Genomic DNA, 22,021 nt, shown 5'->3' with positions numbered 1-22,021 from the left:
AATTCTTGGTCAGATTAGACAGAATATCATCACACGGATTAATTATAAAAGAATTTTCAAAAAATTTTAATTAAAGATAGGTAATTATATGACATTGGGGTGATTCTTTTTTCTTTGAGTTTTTGGACCATACCAAGTGATGCTTAGGGACTGAGGAATGATCGCTAATGGTGATGGAGGCCATCTGTGGTACTGAGTCTCCAGGATATAAGGCAAGAACCTTTACCCCTGCACTGTCTCTATGGCCCCTGCATTCTTTTTTAATTGAATCTACCTAAAAAAGATTTTCAGGCTAGAATGCAAGAAGATAATTATAGTCAAGAAATACAAGAACAGAACATGCTTTCAAGTATGTGAGTGAGGTCATTTCTGTCTTCTTATTGTTTTATTAAAGTTTAGGGACTACAAGTCCATTGCGTACAGCTTCATTTTAAACCCATAATATGAAGCTGGGGAGATGGCTCAAAAGGTCGGGGGTGCATTTACATTCAGGAATGTCATCATGTGATTTCCTAAGTACTACTGGTATCCACTGGCTATAGCCCATAAACAAGTAAAGAAACAAAAAAATTCCAAGTCTATAGTGATTTATAGTATTCACAGCTATTAAGTTACTAAAAAATTAACTAAAATATGAATATATAAGATTTTTTTCTTTATTTCTCAACATTTTAATTTTGAACTGTAAAGAGGAAAATACACCTTAGACAATTATAAATTCAGCTATGTGATGGTCATTCTCAAGAAATATTAGAAGACTATAGGTATATATTTGGAAATAATTAATATAGATAGCCTGTCTGAAGTCAACATAATAAATTACATTGAGTTAAAATTTTTTATGAGGAATAAGCAGGGACCAGAGATCTGGTAATTTTGAATCTAATATAGGAGTTGAAGAGATAGTATAGCAGTAAATTGTTTGCCTTGCATGCAACCAGCTAACCCAGGTTTGATCCTTGGCACCCCAGATGGTTCCCTGAATCCTACCATAAGTGATCTCTGAACACAGAGTCAGGAACCCTGAGGTGTGGTCCCAAACCACCACCACCAAAAGTGTAGATATAATTGGTATGGGAAGCAATCTAATGCAAGCAAATGATACTTGATGGCATCTTGAGGGCCAAAAGAGCATGAAAAAGTGTTTCTAGAATACTGAAAACTAAGTAGGAAGATATGAGGAAGAAAGGGTGAAAGGGAAGGGTTGAATGTATTATCTAAATATTATTGGTGGCCAGAGCGGTGGTGCAACAGTGGGGCATTTGCCTTGCATGCACTGACCTAGGACGAACTGCGGTTCAATCCCCAGGCATCCCATTGGTCCCTTAAGCCAGGAATGATTTCTGAGTGCATAGCCAGGAGTAACCCCTGAGCATCACTGGGTGTGGCCCAAAACAATATCTATAAAATCTCTGACCTTCCATTCAAAACAGTTTCCATCTTGTAGCTGTCAAGGTTTATAGATTACCATAGTATAACTTTTTTCATATATTTACCCATATAGCTACCCACCTATCTTGCATTTATTAAAGCAATTTGGTGGAAAGATTTGCCTACTGGCTGTTTAGTTACAGATATGAACAATTTCCAGCTTTTGTTTATTATGATTTTTTTTTTTGTGGAGGAGTGCTACTCCTTTCTCTGTGCTCTGGGTCACTCCTAACAGTACTGAGAAGACTGGGGATGAAACCCAGATCTGCATGCTAAGTACTTTAAAGGGTCTTTATCTCTAAGACCCTTCATTTTGATCTTGATCTTACAACATTGATAGGCTTATTTTAAAAGATAGGCCTCCTTGGCGTACACTGTAAAAATGAGGTATACATTAATGCATTGCTTTCATTCATTAATTAATTATACAATTGGTATATACTTGGTATACAATGCAAAAATGCATTGTTTTTCTTTTAAAATGGGAGAAACAGTGCTTGGTAGAGAAAAGCAGATTAATTGAATGTCTTAGGCTCTGAATATCATTGTCTGTATGTTTGTATTCATTTGTAACTGCAAGGAAGCAGGTATTTCTTTGGGCATCCAGAAATAACGTAATATATTGGTTGATGCATTTGTGTGACTGATCAGGGAGATGCATTCTGAGTGTGTGTGAGGGGGTGTTGTTCAATAGTGTGTGTGTGTGTGTGTGTGTGTGTGTGTGTGTGTGTGTGTGTGTGTGTGTTGCATTGAAAACATTGCAGCACGTCGTCTGTCACGGTCTTCACACTGGGGCTGGGCTGAGGCAGGCAGGGTGTGACGCTGATAATGGTGTGAACCCGGGTTTGTGATGCTGCCGCTGAGCCGGGTTCTTCTGCTCTCCCCTCCCTACCCCTCCCCACTCCTGCCCACAGCGCCGCGGCACCTCTTTCGAGTCTGAGCTAACTGCGCCCAGCGCGGGCACAGAAAGAACCTCCTCCCACTGCCAGCAACCTGCGGCCTGGAGCAGCCGGAGCAGTGACAGCGCTTCTCCGCCACCAGCCCCGCGACCACCATGGCCGCCCACCGCAGGGACAGGAATAGCTGGGGTGAGTCTCAGCTGAGTCCAGGGCGCTGGCCCGGGAGCTCCCCTGGCTGCTTGGGCAGCTCTGTGGGGGCCCAGGGCTGTGCACTCCAGGGCTGCTTCCTTCTAGCCGGCCCAGAGCCATCGGGGGCCCTAAAATCGTTCGTTCTGGGCTGGGGGGCTGAGGGCAGGTTGCAGCTTCGTCCAGGCCTGAGCCTTTGGCTTCTGCACCCCCACCGCGAGTCGCCTCCCTTTACCCCCCAGCCCAGCATTTGGACAGCACCTCCGGGGCATCATCTCCCGAGGCCTCTCCACCGTGCTTTAGGATGGGTGAGTTGGATGGAAAGGGTTACAGGGGCTGCTGGGCTCCCCAGCCCAGCAAAGCCAAGGTTCCCCCAACCAGCAGCCAACTCTGCCTTCTCCTTGGAAATGAGTTGGTCCGACTGTGCACAGGCTCCAACTGGGCAAGGGGGGTTTGCTGCGCTGGAACAATGAGGCGGATGGAGTCTGGCCTGGCACCCACCAAGCCACCCCAGCAATGCAAGGGGCGCGAGCGTGGGAGTCCCCCCAGCACTGCAGCACTCGCTGGAACGGTGCAGCTTTGAGTGGGAAGCAAAGTTGTCTTTCCCCACCTTCTGCCCCCATCCCGACCTGGTCCCCCCACCCACAATTGAGAACCCACCCCATCCAGCTCAGTCTTCTCGGAGGCTTTGTTCTTCCGAGTTACCTTTTGGGGCTCGTGATTCAGCACCAGGCCGAGGGGCGGGGGAAGGAGCAAGCCCGGCCCAGTGGGTCCGCGGCGGGCGCGAGTGGGCGGGCGGCGGAGAGGAGCGGGCACAGCCGTGGATGCGGGGATGCCGCCGCGCCCCGCCGCTTCTGCACACGCAGTGGGGGCCGCCTGGGCTTCTCGCTCCCGCACCGCCGCCACCCAGGGCTTCCCGAGGCTGCCAATCGCAATGCCAGCCTTTTGCCAGTCTTGGGGAAAGGCAGGATGTTTCTTATCTAAATAAACCAGAGAGCTGAGGGCCAGTCACTGTGGCTTGGCGCTAGAGAAAGATTTGGGGGTAATTAGATCTGAGTGATGAGGAAGAAAGTTAGCATCTCCTTGGTGTCTCAGAGAAAACCCTTTTGGAACCCAAAGAGATATGAATTTCCATTTCAGTATGTTTTTGGTTCACTTTGATCAAAAGACCACATCTCTCTCTGCCTCTGTTGAGATGACAACCATTCAACACCTCCTCTACCCTACAGGTCCCCACCTCCCCCTGGTCTCATATGTCTTGATGTATAAATTTTCTTATACATTAAAGAAGCATATATTTTTTTATACATCAAAAAATGAAAAGGCTTTTTGCTGTTGTTATTGTTGTTGTTTTGATTTGGGGACCACACCCTGTAGTACTCAGAGGCTACCCCTAGCTCTGAACTTAGGAGTTGTTCCTGGTTGTGCTTGGGATCCATTGGTACTGAGAATCGAATCTGGGCCTCCCACAAGCATTCCAGTCCATTGAACTCTTTCCCTCACCTAGAAATTTTGTTTAAAAACTAGAAAGTATTAATACAAATAGGGAGATATGCAGTATCATTTCTAAGAAATTAAGTTTTTACTTATTCTGGATTGGTGCCATTTTTTTTTGTTTGGTTTTGGGGTCACATCTGTCAGTGCTCACGGTTTATTCTTGGCTCTGTGCTCAGGGATCACTTCTGGCACGGTTTGAGGGACCATATGAGATTCTGGGGTCAAACAGAAGTGAGCCCTGAGTAAGTCAAGTGCCCTATCTACTGTACTATCACTCCAGTCTTAATGTGCCAGTATTTTTAAAGTTGGTGCTCTATTTTTTAATTTTATTTATTTATTGGTTGTTTTTTGGGCCACACCCAGAGGCGCTCAGGGATTGCTCCTGGCTCTGCAATCAGAAATTGCCCCTTGTGGCCTGGGGACCATAGGGGAATGCTGGAATCAAACCAGGTCCCTCCCAGGTCAGCTGCATGCAAGGCAAATGACCACCGCTGTGCTATCTCCCCGGCCCAAAATTGGTGATCTAATACATCAGTTTATGTCTCAGAACTTCACAAGTTGTCATCCCAGAAATACTTGAAATCAATATGTTGTTCTGGGGAGGATTTGAATACTACCTTAGTTCTCATACCATAAATCAAAACATCACCTCTACATTTAAAAGAGATTTAGGGGATGTGTCCATGGGACCAGTAGCTCAAATAGATTTTTTTGCTTTTAGTGGAAGTCATTATATATATCCATTTATCTATATATTATTTATAATTATTTATATATTATCTATATATGTACATACATGTGCCTGTGCACACATATATTGTCCCACCCAGATGTGCTCAGGGCTTGTTCCTATTTTTGTGCTCAGGGTCACTTCTGGCAAGATCAGGGGACCATATATGGTGTTAAGATGGGACCCAGGTTGACTGCATGCAAGGCAAGCACCCTACCCACTCTACTAATTCTCTAACCCTGGTCAGAATATATCAACAGATATTATGTGAGCAGTCATAAACCTGTTAGATTCTCTAAGGCCCTTGAAGCTAGAATGCAGATAAGACACCTCAGCTAACTAATGTGGTCCAAAACTGATGTGGTCTATGAGTACAACTGGAAAGTATGTTCGTGAATAGAACTGAAAATCCTCTTACTAGAGACTGTACTGAATTGCACTGAACTAGAAGTTAGTTCTACATACAACTAGATGTTTGATTAAATCTAGAATTTAAAAGTCAATTTTTCTGGAGTCAGAGAGATAGTGTATGGTTTAAGATACTTTCCTTGTAGCTAACACCAGTTTGAATTCCTGGCCCCACATATGGTCCTATGAGCATTGGCATGAGTGATCCCTGAACACTGGGTGTGATACAACAGCTTTCTTCTCAAAACTCAGTTTTTCAAAGGTAGGCATTATTATCTTTATTTTAATATATAAAGAATCTGAGACACACAGCATGAATAACTTGCCTTAGGCTTTATAGATTATAAGTTATAAATCTAGGGTTTAAAGGTAGGGGGTTTTGTTTGTTTGTTTTTATTTTGTTTTGTTTTTACATTCCTAGTCTATGTGACCAGAACAAGGAACTAACTAAACTAAATTCCTATGTTCAAAGATGCCACACAAACCTATCTAGGCTGAAGCTGGTATTGAAAAAAAAAATCACTGCTCTATAAACTTGATCACCCTGAAAAAGAAAGTAAAGAATGTGCTAGTGTGGAAAAGAAAGGGGGACAGATGAATATCAGCCATAGCAGCCCAGAAGCAGCTCAGGTTCTTGCAGAAACAAAGCACAAGTGTACCCTTATTTAGTTGATTGTCTTTGTTAATTACAGTTGCTTAAAAACAGATACCAATTGAGAATTTGAATTCTCTACAGTGCTACAGAAACCAACAGTGCAGTATTTTTTAAAAAGATACTTGCATTAAATATTTACCATTAACATATGATAATAATAAATAATTAATAAATAAAAATAAGTAAGCCATCTTTCCTGTCCTCTCTTTTGGCTTATTTATTTGATTAACTTAGTGTGTGTGTTTTAGGCCATACCCAGTTGTACTTAGGGCTTATTCTTGTCTCTGGATTACTCCTGGTGGTCAGGGAACCATATTGGTGCCAGAGATCAAAACTCAGCACCTTGCTTGCTGTACTATCTTTCTCACACCTCTGTCTTTTTAAAACTCTCTTAGCTTCACAGTAAGAAATGTAATTTGTTGAAGTGGTAGCATAGGGAATAATATAAACATTTTTTTATTTGTTGTGTTTTACGGGGAGGAGTACACCTGATTGTGCTCAGGAGTTACTCCTGCCTGGTTCCATACATAAGAATTACTTGTGGCACTGCTGAGGGGACCATCTGGGTGCCAAGTATTAAACCCTGGTTGGCCATGTGCAAGGCACATGCCTTATCTGCTGTACTATCATTCTAGGCTATAAAACTGTTTTTAAAATCATTTTGTTTTGGGACCACACCCAGAGACCATATGGAATCAAATGTGGGGATCAAATGTGGATCAGCCATGTGTAAGGCAAATGCCCTCCCCACTATGTTATATCTCTGGTCCCTTAAATAATTTTAAATCTAATTAAGGAACCATAATTTACAAAGCTTTTGATGAGTTTTAGGTATAGAATATTTCAACACCAGTCCTACCATCAGTGTTCCTATACTTCATCTACTCCTTCAATCCCAATCCCGATCCCTTTCACCTTTTCTTTTGTCCTCCTCTCTTAGCTCTGAGGTCAATGGCGATCTAGCATCAGCCCTTTACCACATTTCTTCACCCAGTTATTCTGTATACCACAGATTAGTGATATCATCCTTTTTTTCTTCTGGCTTACTTCACTCAACATGATATCTTCCAGTTCCAACAATAAAAACATTTTTAACAAAATAATATATTTTTAGTTTTTAAAAGAAAATATTAACTCCTGGATCCCCCCTCCCCATATAAAGAAATATAACTTCATGTGGTACCTCTTAAATTATTTTATAATTTCCTTTCATGTAAAAGTATGTTACCATCCTAATGTCCAATCTGATAGTACTGGTCAGAGGAACTTACATCATGAAAGCAAAGGCCTTTTCTGTGAATGAATGCTCTATTTAGGAGAAGGGGGGCAGAGGGGAACACAGCTGGCAGTGCTCAGGGCTTAGTCCTTGTTCTGTGCTCAGGGATCAGTCCTGGCAGTGCCAGTGGTGTACATGGTGTACTTGGGTGGTGTACAAGGCAAGTCCTTAAACCTCCATACTACCTCTCTTGTCTGATGATGCTCTTTTGGGAGAAACTGTACAGAACTCCCTAATTCAATCATCCATCATATGAAGATTTAATAAGAGTCTTGACTCAGAAGATCCTTACCTGGCAATACAGGCATTCTGATCTCAGACTTCTGGCTGTTATAACTGAGAAATAAATTTCTGTTATTGATGAGCTACCCAGAACTTGGTATTTTGTCATAGTAGTCTGAAGTAATGAAGACATTTTTAAATTATTTTCTTTGTGGTTACAAGGGGATAAAATTTAATATCCCAAAGTTAAAACACTAATTAAAATATCAGGGTAAAGTAATTAACATTTTAAAAACTTATTTATAGCTTGATATATATAATATTTGCTATACTCAGTGGCACTCTTTGCTTACCCCTGGCTCTGAGCTCAGAAATTGCTACTACTAAGTTAAGAGCCATATTGGATGCCCAGGATCAAGCCCAGGTCAGCCACATGGAAGGCAAACCCTCAGTCCCTCAATCTTAAGTTATATAACAAAATTGTTTCTTTATATATTTCTTGTCCCCAAATATAAAATAATGTTGTTTGAAAAAATGTATTAACCCCTTTAAATATATAGAAAACAAAATGTTGGGGCCGTCGAGGTGGCGCTAGAGGTAAGGTGTCTGCCTTGCAAGCGCTAGCCAAGGAAAGACCTCGGTTCGATCCCCTGGCGTCCCATATGGCCCCCCAAGCCAGGGGCAATTTCTGAGTGCTTAGCTAGGAGTAACCCCTGAGCATCAAACGGGTGTGGCCCAAAAACAAACAAACAAACAAACAAAAAAAAACAAAAGAAGAAAACAAAATGTTGTTTACAAAGTCTAAGTAGTGTTAATTTTTTGGAGTTAGTTTTTTTTTATAGATAGATCATGTAGAAAACAAAGGAATTGCATTACCGGTATAATAATGTTATATTAATACCAGTGTTTATTATTCCCCATGTATATTCCTTTATGAGATTTTTGTTGTTTTTGTGTTACACACAGCAGTGCTACTGGCTATGCACTAGGAATTACTCCTGACTGGCTCAGGGAACCACATGAGATATCTGGAATTTAATCTGGGTTGGCTGTATGCAAGGCGAACACCCTACCCATTGCGCCTCTCCCTTGGGGTCTTATTTCTTTACAAGGTTTCAGGCCATTGCCATGTCCTTTCATTTCAATCCACAGGACTCCTATTAGCATTTCTTGGAGGACAAATCTAATGAATTTCCTAGTTTATTAGATTATTAGTTTATTAGACTAGGACAAATCAAATTAACTTTCTGGTCTCTTTAAAATCTGGGAATGTCTATATCCCTCTCTTTCTTTCTCTCTCTCTTTTTTTAAAATCACATCTTGTGATACACTGGGTTACTCCCTGTTCTAATGGTGCTTGGAGCCCTTGTGTTGCAGATTCAAACCTGGGCTCATCTATGCAAAGCATGATTTTTTCAATGTTTTGCATTATCTTCTTGGCCCCTCACTTTTGTCAGATACAAGGGTATTTTTCTCTCCCATAAATCACATAGAATATATCAGTTACTGTTTTTCTGACCTCCAAAATTTCTGATGAGTAATCTGCTGATTTTATTGAGGATGCCTTGTATTTCATCCAAATGAGAGAGATCTAATTTCTCTCACTGCTTTCAAAAACTTGTCTTTGAGCAATTTTTATTGTAATCTTTGTCACTGAAGTTCTATTTTATCTTATTTTAGAATTTTTAAAAATTATTTTTTGAGAGCCCGGAGGGATAGCACAGCGGCGTTTGCCTTGCAAGCAGCCGATCCAGGACCCAAGGTGGTTGGTTCGAATCCCGGTGTCCCATATGGTTCCCCCGTGCCTGCCAGGAGCTATTTCTGAGCAGACAGCCAGGAGTAACCCCTGAGCACCTCCAGGTGTGGCCCAAAAAACAAAAAACAAAAAAAAAAAACAAAACAAAAACAAAAATATTTTTTGAAATTAGTTGAGCCATTGGATGTTTGTAGTTCTCAAACATCAAATTTGAGGTCTTTTTAAAAAATCAATGTGGGAAGTGAAAACTTCAGTCATTTCTTCAAATAATATCTCTAACACTTTTCCCTCTTTCCTTTTTCTATAACTCTTACATCATGTATATTGATTTGTTTGATGATGTTTTGTAGGTCCATTAGGTTCTGTCCACTTTTTTTCAGTAATTTCCTTCTTTTTTTCTCAGACTTGGTCATTTCAATATTCATCTTTTCAAGTTCTGGTGAATCATTTTACTATTAAAATATCCCTTTCAATTTCTCTAGTGAATTTTCAATTCATTTTTATGTTTTCAACTTTTAATATTCTTTATCATTTAAGGTTTCCTATATTTTTTTTTTGGTTTTTAATTTTCTTGATACTTCATTTTCTTGACTTTCTACAGATTCTCTTTATATTCTTTGAGCATCTTAAAGATAAATGTTCGAGTCTAAGTCCATCATTTAGGTTTTGTTCTTGGACTTTTTTTCTTTTGTACTGGCCATACTATTCTACTTCTGTGTTTATTCTCTGTAATTTTTTTTGGCAGTTGAAAGCTGAACATTTGAATTAAATTAATTTGGTAACTCTGAAAGTGATGTTCTTTTTTTTTTTTTTGAAAGTGATATTCTTATTCTTCTCCAGAGTTTAGGTTGAAGTTTTATTTATATTTTTGTTTCACTTTGCTTTTATATAAATGTGTGTATTATTTTTCATGTTGAAAATTCAATCTGATTTTCTCTTTTTGTTTTTGAGTCTATGGGCAGTCAATCTAATTTCCCCTAACTTTGTGTATCTTAGTTTTGAACCTATGACTTATAAAAGGGAAAAAAGAAAATAGAAGGAAAGGAATATGGTATTAACTCTGTGAGAGTCTAGGAAGCCATTTAATCACAGGGAAGGAGCACCAAACAATGGTTGAGGTGTAGGGGAGGACCTGCCACTATTTCTGCATCTAAGTGATAAAAATCAATAATCAGTGATAGGAATATTGATCCCTAATTTGGGGAGAACAAGGTTGATTTGCTTATTTTAGCTATTGAAATAATGGGTGATAGGTCAACACTTCTCATCTAAGAACTGACATAGACTGAAATTAACCTCCAAGTTAATTCCCATTTATTTGCCAAGCCTTCACTTTGGCATTTCAAACTTTGAATAGACTCCAAAGTTCCAATAGTAGTATCACATAGATTTTTCTTTTTTAATATATTTTTTATTTTATAACATGATCATAGATTTTTTTCAGTGCAATTGCTATCCAAGTACATTCCTGATAGTTCATATTCTGAAATCATTATAATGTCTCTTTCTTGCACTTTATTTTGAGCTCTAGAACTATTTGAATTTTATTTTTCTGCATAGCGTGATATCAAAATTAATTATTTTCATTTTCCTTTTTTTTTTGTTTTTGTTTTTGGGTCACACCCGGCAGTGCTCAGGGGTTACTCCTGGCTCTATGCTCAGAAATTGTTCCTGGCAGGCTTAGGGGACCATATGGGATGCCAGGATTCAAACCACCGACCTTCTGTGTGCAAAGCAAATTCCTTACCTCTATGCTATCTCTCCAGCCCCATTTTCACTTTTCATTGTGCATAGTCAAATATTTAAAATCTTATTGAATAATCTACTCTCTACATTAATCTTCAATTTTTATTATCAGATATTATTCATGAATAGCTGTGTGTCTATTTTTTTGTGTGTGTGTGGGGAGGTCTATTTCTATACTCCTACTGCAGTACTATTCTTCTATTCCTGTGTCACTTTTATAATGTCTTCATACAAGGTAAAGCAGATTGTTTCACGATGTTCTTCTGTATGGATGTTGTGAAGTACTCTTTATTCTTGTCTTTTTTTCCTCTTATATAATTATAGAATCATGCCGTCAAAATCTTCAGATGGCCAAGTTAAGATTTTTTTTTTTTAAAATTTAAATTGCAGCGACTGGAGAGATAGCATAGAGGTAAGGCATTTGCCTTGCATGCAGAAGGACAGTGGTTCAAATCCTGGCATCCCATATGGTCTCTTGAGTCTGCCAGCAGTGATTTCTGAGTGTAGAGCCAGGAGTGACCCTTGAGCACTGCAGGGTGTGACCAAAAAACAAACAAAATTTTAAATTACATTCAATTTGTAGATTAATTATACACAGCCAAGGTGTTTACTATAATAAATATTATCCATTGGCATGATAAATTAATTTATTTAAATCTCCTTGATATATTTTAATAGTTTTAAAACAGTCCTTGAGGAACATTTTTTTTTTTTTGGCCACATCCGGTGGTGCTCAGGGGTTACTCCTGGCTGTCTGCTCAGAAATAACTCCTGGCAGGCACGAGGGACCATATGGGACACCGGGATTCGAACCAACCACCTTTGGTCCTGGATCAGCTGCTTGCAAGGCAAACGCCGCTGTGCTATCTCTCCAGGCCCTAGGAGGAACTTTTATGTATATTATTATGAGAAACATTCTTACATTTTTTACTTGTTGCACTGCTATAAATATTTCCCAAACAACACATCTGTACTTTATTGTTGGTTGTAGGAGTCACTCTATATGGTACTTGGGGTTGGCACATTCAAGGAACCACAATCCTCTTCATCCTTACATAATAGTTTCCTTTGGTAATATAAAAATGCAATCAACTTCTACATGCTTATCATATATCTTGCTACTTGATAAAATTTTTATTAATTCTAATAAAATTTTATTTCATTCTTTAGGATATGCTACATAAAAATCATATCAACTTCAGAAATGAGTTTCTTTTCATTCTTTTTAGTCTTTCATTCCTTTTAATTATTTTTATTTTGGAGGAAGTGATGGGCCACACAGGTGGTGATTAGGGTGTACTCCGCATTCTGTGCTCAGGGATCACTCCTGATAGTGTTTAGAGGACCTTAATGGTGCCAGGGACTTGAACTTGGATAGGTTGTTTGGAAGGGAAGAACTTTGCTACTTGTACTGTCTCTTTGGCTCCTAGTTCTTTTTTTCTTCATCAAATTAAAATATACATACCCCTTTTATTCCTAATTAACAGTTACTTAGAAATAATCACCAGATGTTGAATGTTCCTGTGATAATTATTGTTTTAATTGTATTTATATAAGTAATCATATATTATATTAATCTGTTAATACATATAACTATATTTTTAAATCTATAAAAAAAGGTAAGTTATAATAAACCAGGCATATTTATATTAGCTTTGGGGGGGTTGAGCCACAGAGGCAGTGATAAAGAGCTTATTCTGGCTCTGTGCTGAGGGGTCACTCCTGGCTATTTCCAGACCATATGTGGTACTAGAGATAGAACTGGGGCCAGTTGTAATGCAAGTGCCTTTACCACCTCTCCCACACCTGTACGACTTTTTAAAAAAATTGTTATGATATTTAAACACGAGTATAACATTCCCTTCACTGTTATACCAGTATAACATTCCCTTCACCATTGTCTTCACTTCCACACCCACACCCAAGTCTGCTACCTTGGCAGGCACAAAATAATTGACTTTATATTTCTTGTTACAACTAAATGATTATGAAATTATTTTAAAAAAAAACTTAAGTAAAAGAAAATTTGTGAAAATTGTTTTATCTCACAGTGAGACCATCAAGTCATTGTCTGAAGGTTTACAAAACCCTTCCTTGCTAGTTAAGCATTCCGTGTTAATGGTTTTGTTTGTTAACTTTGGTGGCTTCTGTACTACTTTCACATTAATTTGGTGTGTTCTAACAGAGGGATGTCAGTATTAAAGAAGTTGAAGTGTCTTGTGGCCCTATATGCAGCTGCATGCTCCAGGAATTCCAGAATCTTGTGCAGATGTGTTTACAAGGCAGTGGGTGTGGGGCTTCTGGAAGTATAAAGAGTTTGGCAGAGGCTGCCTGTCGTCACTTTGAAAAGACCCTTGGGTTTTCAGCCTCCAAACCAGGGTACCTGGAGTTTTTGTCAGTTTAGTGTCTCTGCTATATGAATTAACATTTTTTTTAAATAATTTATGTAAGCATCATGGATACAAAATTGTTCGCGATTGACTTTCAGTTATGGAATGTACACCACCCTTCTTCACTAGTGCACAATTCACACCACCAATGTCCCTAGTTCCCCACAACCACCCTGTTTGCCTCTGGGGCAGGCATTTTCCTTCTCTCTCTCTTTTCCTTTTTGACATTGTGGTTTGCACTATTGTTAATGAAATGGTATCGTGCATATTACTTCTTCCCCTTTCAGCACCCATGAACTTCTTTTATTTATTTGTTTGTTTGTTTGTTTGTTTGTTTGTTTGTTTTTGGGCCACACCTGGTGACGCTCAGCGGTTTCTCCTGGCTGTGCGCTCAGAAATCGCTCCTGGTTTGGGGGACCATATGGGACACCGGGGATTGAACCCAGGTCCGTCCTGGGCAGCCGTGTGCAAGGCAAATGCCCTACCGCTGTACTATCATTCCGGCCCTACCATGAATTTCTTTAAAAGGGGGTGGGGAACGGAGCAGTGGCTCAGGCGTGGCTGCCTTGCCCATGCTAGCCTAGGATGGACTGTGACATCCCCAGGGTCCCATATGGTCCCGCAAGCCAGGAGTGATTTCTGAGAGCATAGCCAGGAGTAACCCCTGAGTGTCACCGAGTGTGGCCAAAACAAAACAAAACAAAACAAAAACAAAAACAAAACAAAAAAACCAACAACCATTTTTCTGGGGGCCTGGAGAGCTAGTACAGTTGGTAAGGTGCTTACCTGGTATGTAACTCATCTGGAATCTATCCTTAGCAACCCATATGATCTCCCAAGGAAGTTAGGAATAAGGTCTAAGTACAGCCATGTGTGGCCAAACCAAACATTAAATTTAAATTTTTTTAATTTAAAAAGCATTAATTAAAATTTATGTTTGGGTTTTCTTGTGTGTGTGTGTGTGTGTGTGTGTGTGTGTTTTGTTTTGGGGCCACACCCAGCAGTGCTCAGGGGCTACTCCTGACTCTTTGCTCAAAAATGACTCCTGGCAGGCTCAGGGACCATATGGAATACTGGGAATCAAACCCGGGTCCATCCCAGGTCAGTCACATGCAAGGCAAATGCCCTATCGCTGTGCTGTTGCTCCAGCCTGAGGTTTTCTACTTTTTGAAGATATCTGCAACCATGATTGCAACTAATTTTCACTTTTGTATGCTTTCTTTGTCTAACTTGATGTAAAATTTTATTTACTTTAAAAAGTTATAAAGGGGCTGGTGAGGTGGCGCTAGAGGTAAGGTGTCTGCCTTGCAAGCACTAGCCAAGGAAGGACCGTGGTTTGATCCCCCGGCGTCCCATATGGTCCCCCCAAGCCAGGGGCAATTTCTGAGTGCTTAGCCAGCAGTAACCCCTGAGCATTAAATGGATGTGGCCCAAAAAACAAAAACAAAAAATAAGTTATCGAAGGGGTCAGAGCGGCGGCACAAGCGGTAGGGCGTTTGCCTTGCACATGTTGACCTAGAATGGGCTGCGGTTTGATTCCCGGCATCCCATATGATCCCCCAAGCCAGGAGGGATTTCTGAGCGCATAGCCAAGTGTAACCCCTGAGCGTCAGTGGGTATGGCCCAAAACAAACAAACAAAAAAGAGTAATTCACATATTATGTAATGGTGCATATTATAGGAAAATGTTATTGATTATCCATTATCTATGCAGAGTTACATTTGATCTGATATAATAGATATTTAAAAATGCTAAAATGTGGGGCCAGGAAGGTGGCACTAGAGGTAAGATGTCTGCTTTGCAAGCGCTAGCGTAGGATGGACAACAGTTCGATCCCCTGGCATCCCTTATGGTCCCCCCAAGCCAGGGGCGATTTCTGAGCACATAACCAGGAGTAACCCCTGAGCGTCAAACGGGTTTGGCCCAAAAACCAAAAAAAAAAATGCTAAGATTGTTTAAAAACTGGACAGTATATTTACCAATTTCCTCTTGATCTTCAGTCAAGTTTTGCTTATTGACTATTTATCTTACACATGTGGGCTTGTTACTTCTTCCTAATGACTGAACTCTTTTATTTTTATATAGTGAACTTCTTTATAACTAGTAATGTTTATTGCCCCAAGTTTGTAATATATTGTATAATTACAGATTATTTCGTTTTTGTAAAATACAATATGTATTTGTAAAGCACGAGTTGCAGTGGTACTGAATAGCTAACTTAAAGATGATTAAAGAACCAGAGAAATACTTATAAGACAAATGCTTATAAAGCTTGCTTTTTTGGGGAGGTGACGATGTATGATTTTCTTTACCTGGAACTATATTTTCATCTGCTTTTCTTCTTAAAATATGTGAAAATACTTTTATTAGTAAGGTATTTTTTAGCATGATTTTAAATAACTCCATATTTAGCATATCTGTGGCATAATTTGTTTACAGAATTCTACAGTTAAGTTGCTTAAGATTGTTTTCCAGTTGTCATAAAAATACTGTAATCAGGGGCTGGAGAGATAGCATGGAAATAAGGCGTTTGCCTTGTATGCAGAAGGTCAGTGATTCGAATCCCGGCATTTCATATAGTCCCCTGAGCCTGCCAGGAGCGATTTCTGAGCATAGAGCCAGGAATAACCCCTGAGCGCTGCCGGGTGTGATCCAAAAACAAAAACAAAATACTGTAAGTCAGAGAGAGAGAGAAAAACGCAGAATGGTCTCACTCATCTATGGGTTTTAAGAAAAGTGAAAGACATTTTTGCAATAATAATTTTCAGGCATGGGGCCGGGCGGTGGCGCTAGAGGTAAGGTGCCTGCCTTGCCTGCGCTAGCCTAGGACAGACCGAGGTTCGATCCCCCGGCGCCCCATATGGTCCCCCAAGCCAGGAGCGACTTCTGAGCGCATAGCCAGGAGGAACCCCTGAGTATCACCGGGTGTGGCCCAAAAACCAAAAATAAAATAAAATAAAATAATTTTCAGGCACAAAAGAGAAAAAAGCTGGAAGTTACAGCTCACCTCATGAAGCTCACCACAAACAGGGATGAGTTTAGTTAGAGAAATAACTACGTTTTGAACTATCCTAATAATGAGAATGTATGAGGAAAATAGAAAGCCTATCTAGACAGGCTTTCCAGTTCCCTCATTCATTCACTTGATTATGGTAGTTCTCAGTGTAGTTATTTCTATGACTGTGCTCACCACTCTTACACCACTCTTACAGGTGGGGGTGGGGTGGAATGGAGGGAGATTTGGGACATTGGTGGCGGGAATGTTGCACTGGTGAAGGGGGTGTTCTTTACATGACTGAAACCTTATCACAATCATTTATGTAATCAAGATATTCAAATAAAGAGAAAAAAAAAGCCTGTCTAGAGTACAGGAGGGGGTTGGGTGGGGAGGAGGGAGATTTTGGATATTGGTGACGGGAATGTTGCACTGGTGATGGGTGGTGTTCTTTACATGACTGAAACCCAAATACAATCATGTATGTAATAAAGTTGGTTAAATAAAAAAATTTAAAAAAATACTGTAATCAGGGGCCCGAGAGATAGCATGGAAGTAAGGCATTTGTTTTGCATGCAGAAGGACAGTGGTTCAAATCCCGGCATCCCATATGGTCCCCCACCCCTGCTAGGAGCCATTTCTGAGCATAGAGCCAGGAGTAACCCCTGAGCGCTGCCAGGTGTGAGCCAAAAACAAATCAAAAAACAAAACAAAACAAAACAAAAAAAACTGTAATCAACATTTATATAGATGTACTTATCCATACTCCTGACAATTTCCTTAGTATAAATTGCTGGAAATAAACATAGTTCATTAAAGGATATGCATAATTAAATACTTCAATATTTTTGGTCACACTCGGCAGCGCTCTGGGGTTACTCTCCATTCTGCGCTCAGAAATCGCTTCTGGCAGGCATGGGGGACCATATGGGATATCGGGATTCAAACCACTGTTCAAATCACTGTTCGTTCCATGGCTGCATGCAAAGCAAATACCCTACTGCTGTTCTATTTCTCTGGACCCATTTTGAATGTTTTTAACTTGAAGAAAACATATATGTGTTTATATATTAAACCATACACACACACACACACACACACACACACACACACACACACACACACACACACACACACATATATATATATATTAACCATTGCAAAGATAACCATAAAAGACTGGAGGGACTGAGTTTGGGGGTCACATTCAGTGGTTCTCAGATGTTACTCATGATTCTGTGCTCAAGGGTCACGGCTGGAGGTGCTCAAAGGACCATACTAAGAGTGGTCACATGCAAGGCAAGTTCTCTAACCCCTGTGTTTATCTCTCTGGTCCCCAAAAGCTTGTTTTTAAATCAGCATATCTTTATCTGTTAATATTAAAGTATTTTTAAAAAAATCAGTTAATTATCTTTGTGTTCGTGTTATATGTACACATACTTAGACATATCACGTACTTTGCCATTAGTAACAATATCATTCTTTTAGAAATATTTATAAGAAATTTGTGAATTTTTTGTATTTTATAGAAATAGGTTATTAAATAATTGAGTCATTTCTTCCAGACCCTGTTAAGTACAGAACCTACATTATTCCTTTTAATCGTCTCCTTCAAACTTACTGTTAATTACAGATAGATCTGAGAGACTACATGACAGTATTTTGAGCTGTCTTCGCCAATCATCATCTGATTATATCTGCTCTTCAAACATTATCATGATTTGTTTTATAAATTAATATTTTGTTTCAAATTTATTTATACTTTTATATACAAATTCCTGTTTGTCATTATTTTGTAAGTTGTTCTTTTATTCATTCAAATGTTTTTTTTCTGCCAGTTTCTTTTAAATTATATTGTTACAAAGAAATATAAAAGTGACTTAGAAATAGGTGGTTTAGGGCCCGGAGAGATAGCATTTGCCTTGCAAGCAGCCGATCCAGGACCAAAGGTGGTTGGTTCGAATCCCGGTGTCCCATCTGGTCCCCCGTGCCTGTCAGGAGCTATTTCTGAGCAGACAGCCAGGAGTAACCCCTGAGCACCTCCAGGTGTGGCCCAAAAACAAAACAAAACAAAACAAAACAAAAAAAGATAATAATAACAGGAGTAATTTCTGAGTGCAGAACTAGGAATAACCCCTGAGCATCATCAGGTGTGGTCCAAAAAACTATTGGCTCTAATGGATTTTTGGTAATATTGACATTTTCACAATCTTCTCCCCAAATCATGAATGTAACATCATTTTTCATTATTCTTTCCTAGATTATTTCATCAGTGTCTTATATAGTTTTAGTGGGTCTCTGTATTTGTTTTTTGGGCTACACCTTGCAGTGCTCAGGTCTTATTCCTGGCTTTGCACTCAGGGATCACATCTGGCAGGGACCAGATGGGGTACCAGAGTTTTGAAAATATTCCCTCTTTAATATTTTGGTAGAATTTAAGAAATATTCTGGCTAATTATTCTTTGAATACTTGTAAAATTCACCAGTGATGTAATTTTGTCCTGAATTATTTCCTTATTAGGAGATTTTAAATTACTAATTTAGTCTCCTAACTAGTAATTAATCTACTGAGATTTTTCATTTTCTCTCTTTGTATTCAGAGGAATTTATGCATTTCTAAGAATTTATTCTATTTTTCTTCTAGAAGGTCCAGTTTGTTGGTACCTAAGTGTTCATAATATTGTTTTATTTTTGTTTTGTTTAGTGTATATTTTGTATTGTTTATTGTTTATTTTGGCCCACTGAATTTCAGTGATATTAGTTGTATCTCTTTTTAATTTATAGTATTGCTGATTTAGAACCTTCCTTCTCTCTTCCCATTGGCTAGTCCTGTTGAATTTTTTTCAATATTTTTTCTCAAAGAACCAACTCTTAGTTTGGCTAATGTATTGTTTTTTGATTTTCTTTTTTTTTTTTTTTAAATGTTCTATTTAAGCACTGTAGTTACAAAATTGCTCATTGTTGGGTTCCAGTCATACAATGTAAACCACCCTTCACCAGTGCACCCTTCCACCACCAATGTCTCCTTGTCTCCTGTTTCCCTCCCACTCCCACCTCCTCATCCCGCCTGTCTCTAGAGTTGGCAATTTGCTTCTCTCTTTCCCATCCTCCTTTTCCCTCTCCCTCCACCCTCCCTTTCCTTTTTGATACTGTGGTTTGCACTATTATTAATGGAGGAGTGCCTTGCATGCCTCTTTCTCCCCTTTCAACGTTGAGCTCTTGTCCAGAGTGAACTAGATGTCCTAGTGACCCTTCTCTATTCTTTGGTTTGTTTTGTTTGTTTTTGGGTTACACCCAGCAGCGCTCAGGGGTTACTCCTGGTTCTATGTTCAGAAATCGCTCCTGGCAGGCTCTGGGGACCATATGGGATGCCCAGATTCGAACCACGGTCCTTCTGCATGCAAGGCAAATATTCTACCTCCATCTATCTCTCCAGCCCAGACCCTTCTCTATTCTAGCTGCATTCAGCACTCTTTGTGGTGAGTTTTCTACCCTGGGCTGGACCTCCTGACCCTTTTGTCTTTTGTCTCTGGATATTATTACCATACTCTTGTTTTTTTTTTTATATATCTCACAAATGAGTGAGATTATTCTATGTCTATCCCTTTCCATCTGGCTCTTTTACTTAGCAAAATAATCTCCATATCCATCTATGTATAAGCAAATTTCATGACTTTATTTTTTCTAACGGCTGCATAGTATTCCATTGTGTAGATGTACCAGTTTTCTTAGCCACTCATCTGTTGTCGGGAATGTTTCTAGATTCTGGCTATTGTAAATAGTGCTGTGCTGAACTTAAGAGTGCAGAAGGCGGGCCGGGCGGTGGCGCTATAGGTAAGGTGCCTGCCTTGCCTGCGCTAACCTTGGACGGACCGCGGTTCGATCCCCCGGTGTCCCATATGGTCCCCCAAGCCAGGAGCAACTTCTGAGCGCATAGCCAGGAGAGTAACCCCTGAGCGTTATCGGGTGTGGCCCAAAAACCAAAAAAAAAAAAAAAAAAAAAAAAAAAAGAGTGCAGAAGGCATTTTGTATTGTGTTTTTTGTTCCTGGGGTATATCACTAGGAGTAGTATTGTTGGATTGTATAGAAGCTCAATTCCTAGCTTTCTGAAGAATATCTATATTGCTTTCCAGACAGCTTGACCAGTCTTCATTCCTACCAGCAGTGAATTAGAGTCCCTTTCTCGCTGCATTCCAGCCAGCACTGGTTGTTCTTTATTTATTTTTTCTTTCTGAAGTGTGAGATGATATCTCATTATTGTTTTGATTTACATCTCCCTGATGATTAGTGATGTGGAACATTTTTTCATGTGCCTTTTGGCCATCTGTATTTCTACTTTGAGGAAATGTCTATTCATTTCTTTTTCCCATGTTTGGGACTAGATATTTTTTCTTGTTAAGTTCTGTCAGTACCTTGTATATCAGGTATTAGCCCCTTATTAGATGCATATTTGGTGGATAGTTTTTCCCATCAATAAGTAGCCTTTGTATCCTAGTCACTATTTTCTTTGAAATGCAGAAGTTTCTCAGTTTAATGTAGTCTTATTTATTCATGCTTGCTTCCTTGCTTGGCCAGTGGTGTTTAATCTACGTCAATGTCATGAAGTGTTCTGCCACGTTTTCCTCTATGGACCTTATAATTTTGGGCATAATATCATGGTCTTTAATCCATTTTGATTTGACCTTTGTGGATGGTGTTAAGGAGAGGTCTGAGTTTTGACCAGTTTTCCCAGCACCACTTGTTGAAGAGGCTTTGTTTGTTTTTCCATTTTCTATTTCATTTCTTTATTAGTCTCTGTTATTCCTTCTTTCTGCTAGTGTTGTGCTAAGTTTTATTTCTTTTAAAATAACTTAAGTTGTAGAGTTAGGTTATTTGATATTTTATCATTATCATTACTCTTTTTGTATTATTACCATTTTATTGTCATGATCTCTTAAAAATGCCTTTGCTGCACTCGGTAAGTCCTGGAATGTAGTATTTTTATTTTCTTTTGTCTCAAAAAATGCTTCTATTTTCTTTTTAATTTCTTCATAACCCATTGGTTGTACATAAAGTGTCATTTCATTTCAACTTTTTATGAATGTTCAGTTCAATAGTCCTTACTATTTCTACTTTGATGTCATTGTGGTCAAAGAAGAGACTTGGCATCATTTTAACCATCTTGCATTTACTAATGTTTGTTTTGTTTTGTTAATTTGGTTTTGGGTCATGGGTTATTCCAGGCTTTACACTCAGGAATTACTTCTGGTGGGCTCAGGGAACTATATGGGATTTGAGGGATTGAACCAGGGTCAGCCACGTGCAAGACAAACATCCTACCTGCTAAGTAAGCTATTGCTCTGGCCCCACTAATATTTGTTTAGTAACGTAACATATCATTTGTCCTAAAACATGTTCTATGAGTTCTTGAGATAAATATATATATATGTAGTTCCTGTTGTTGGTAGATAATTCTATAAACTATTTATGTCTGTAAGGTTCATTTTGTCTCTAGTGTTGTTCAAACTATTTAGACAGGATGATCTATCCAATGTTGAGAATAGGAATTAAGATACCAAATTGGGGCTGAAGTGATAGCACAGTGGTAGGGCATTTGCCTTTCACGCAGACAACCCAGGATGGACCCAGGTTCAATCCCCAGCATCCCATATGGTCCCCTGAGCCAGGAATGATTTCTGAGCACAGAGCTAGGGAGTAACTCCTGAGTGCTGCCAGGTGTGGCCTCAAAATAAAAAGAGAGAGAGAGAGAGAGAGAATATAAAGTATCAAATTAATTTGCTTTTCTGTTTATATCTTCTTTTAGTTTTATTCACTTTTGCTGTATATATT

At 39.4% G+C, this 22,021-nt stretch overlaps 1 protein-coding gene across 3 annotated transcripts in view; it reads left to right on the top strand.

Moving 5' to 3' along the window:
* Positions 1–2,180: 2,180 nt before the first annotated feature.
* Positions 2,181–22,021, top strand: part of ATL1 (atlastin GTPase 1) — a 65,636-nt gene continuing 45,795 nt past the window's right edge. For all 3 annotated transcript variants that reach the window (XM_049767277.1, XM_049767260.1, XM_049767269.1), the window contains exon 1: positions 2,181–2,519. In XM_049767277.1, the coding sequence (XP_049623234.1) occupies positions 2,486–2,519 (34 nt within the window). In that variant the 5' untranslated portion in view covers positions 2,181–2,485. The remainder of the gene's footprint in view (positions 2,520–22,021) is intronic.

Source organism: Suncus etruscus, chromosome 2 (genome assembly GCF_024139225.1).
Source record: "Suncus etruscus isolate mSunEtr1 chromosome 2, mSunEtr1.pri.cur, whole genome shotgun sequence".
In the NCBI taxonomy this organism is placed as follows: domain Eukaryota; kingdom Metazoa; phylum Chordata; class Mammalia; order Eulipotyphla; family Soricidae; genus Suncus; species Suncus etruscus.
Note: the sequence above shows the minus strand (reverse complement) of the source record. Positions and strands in the feature narration are given on the sequence as shown.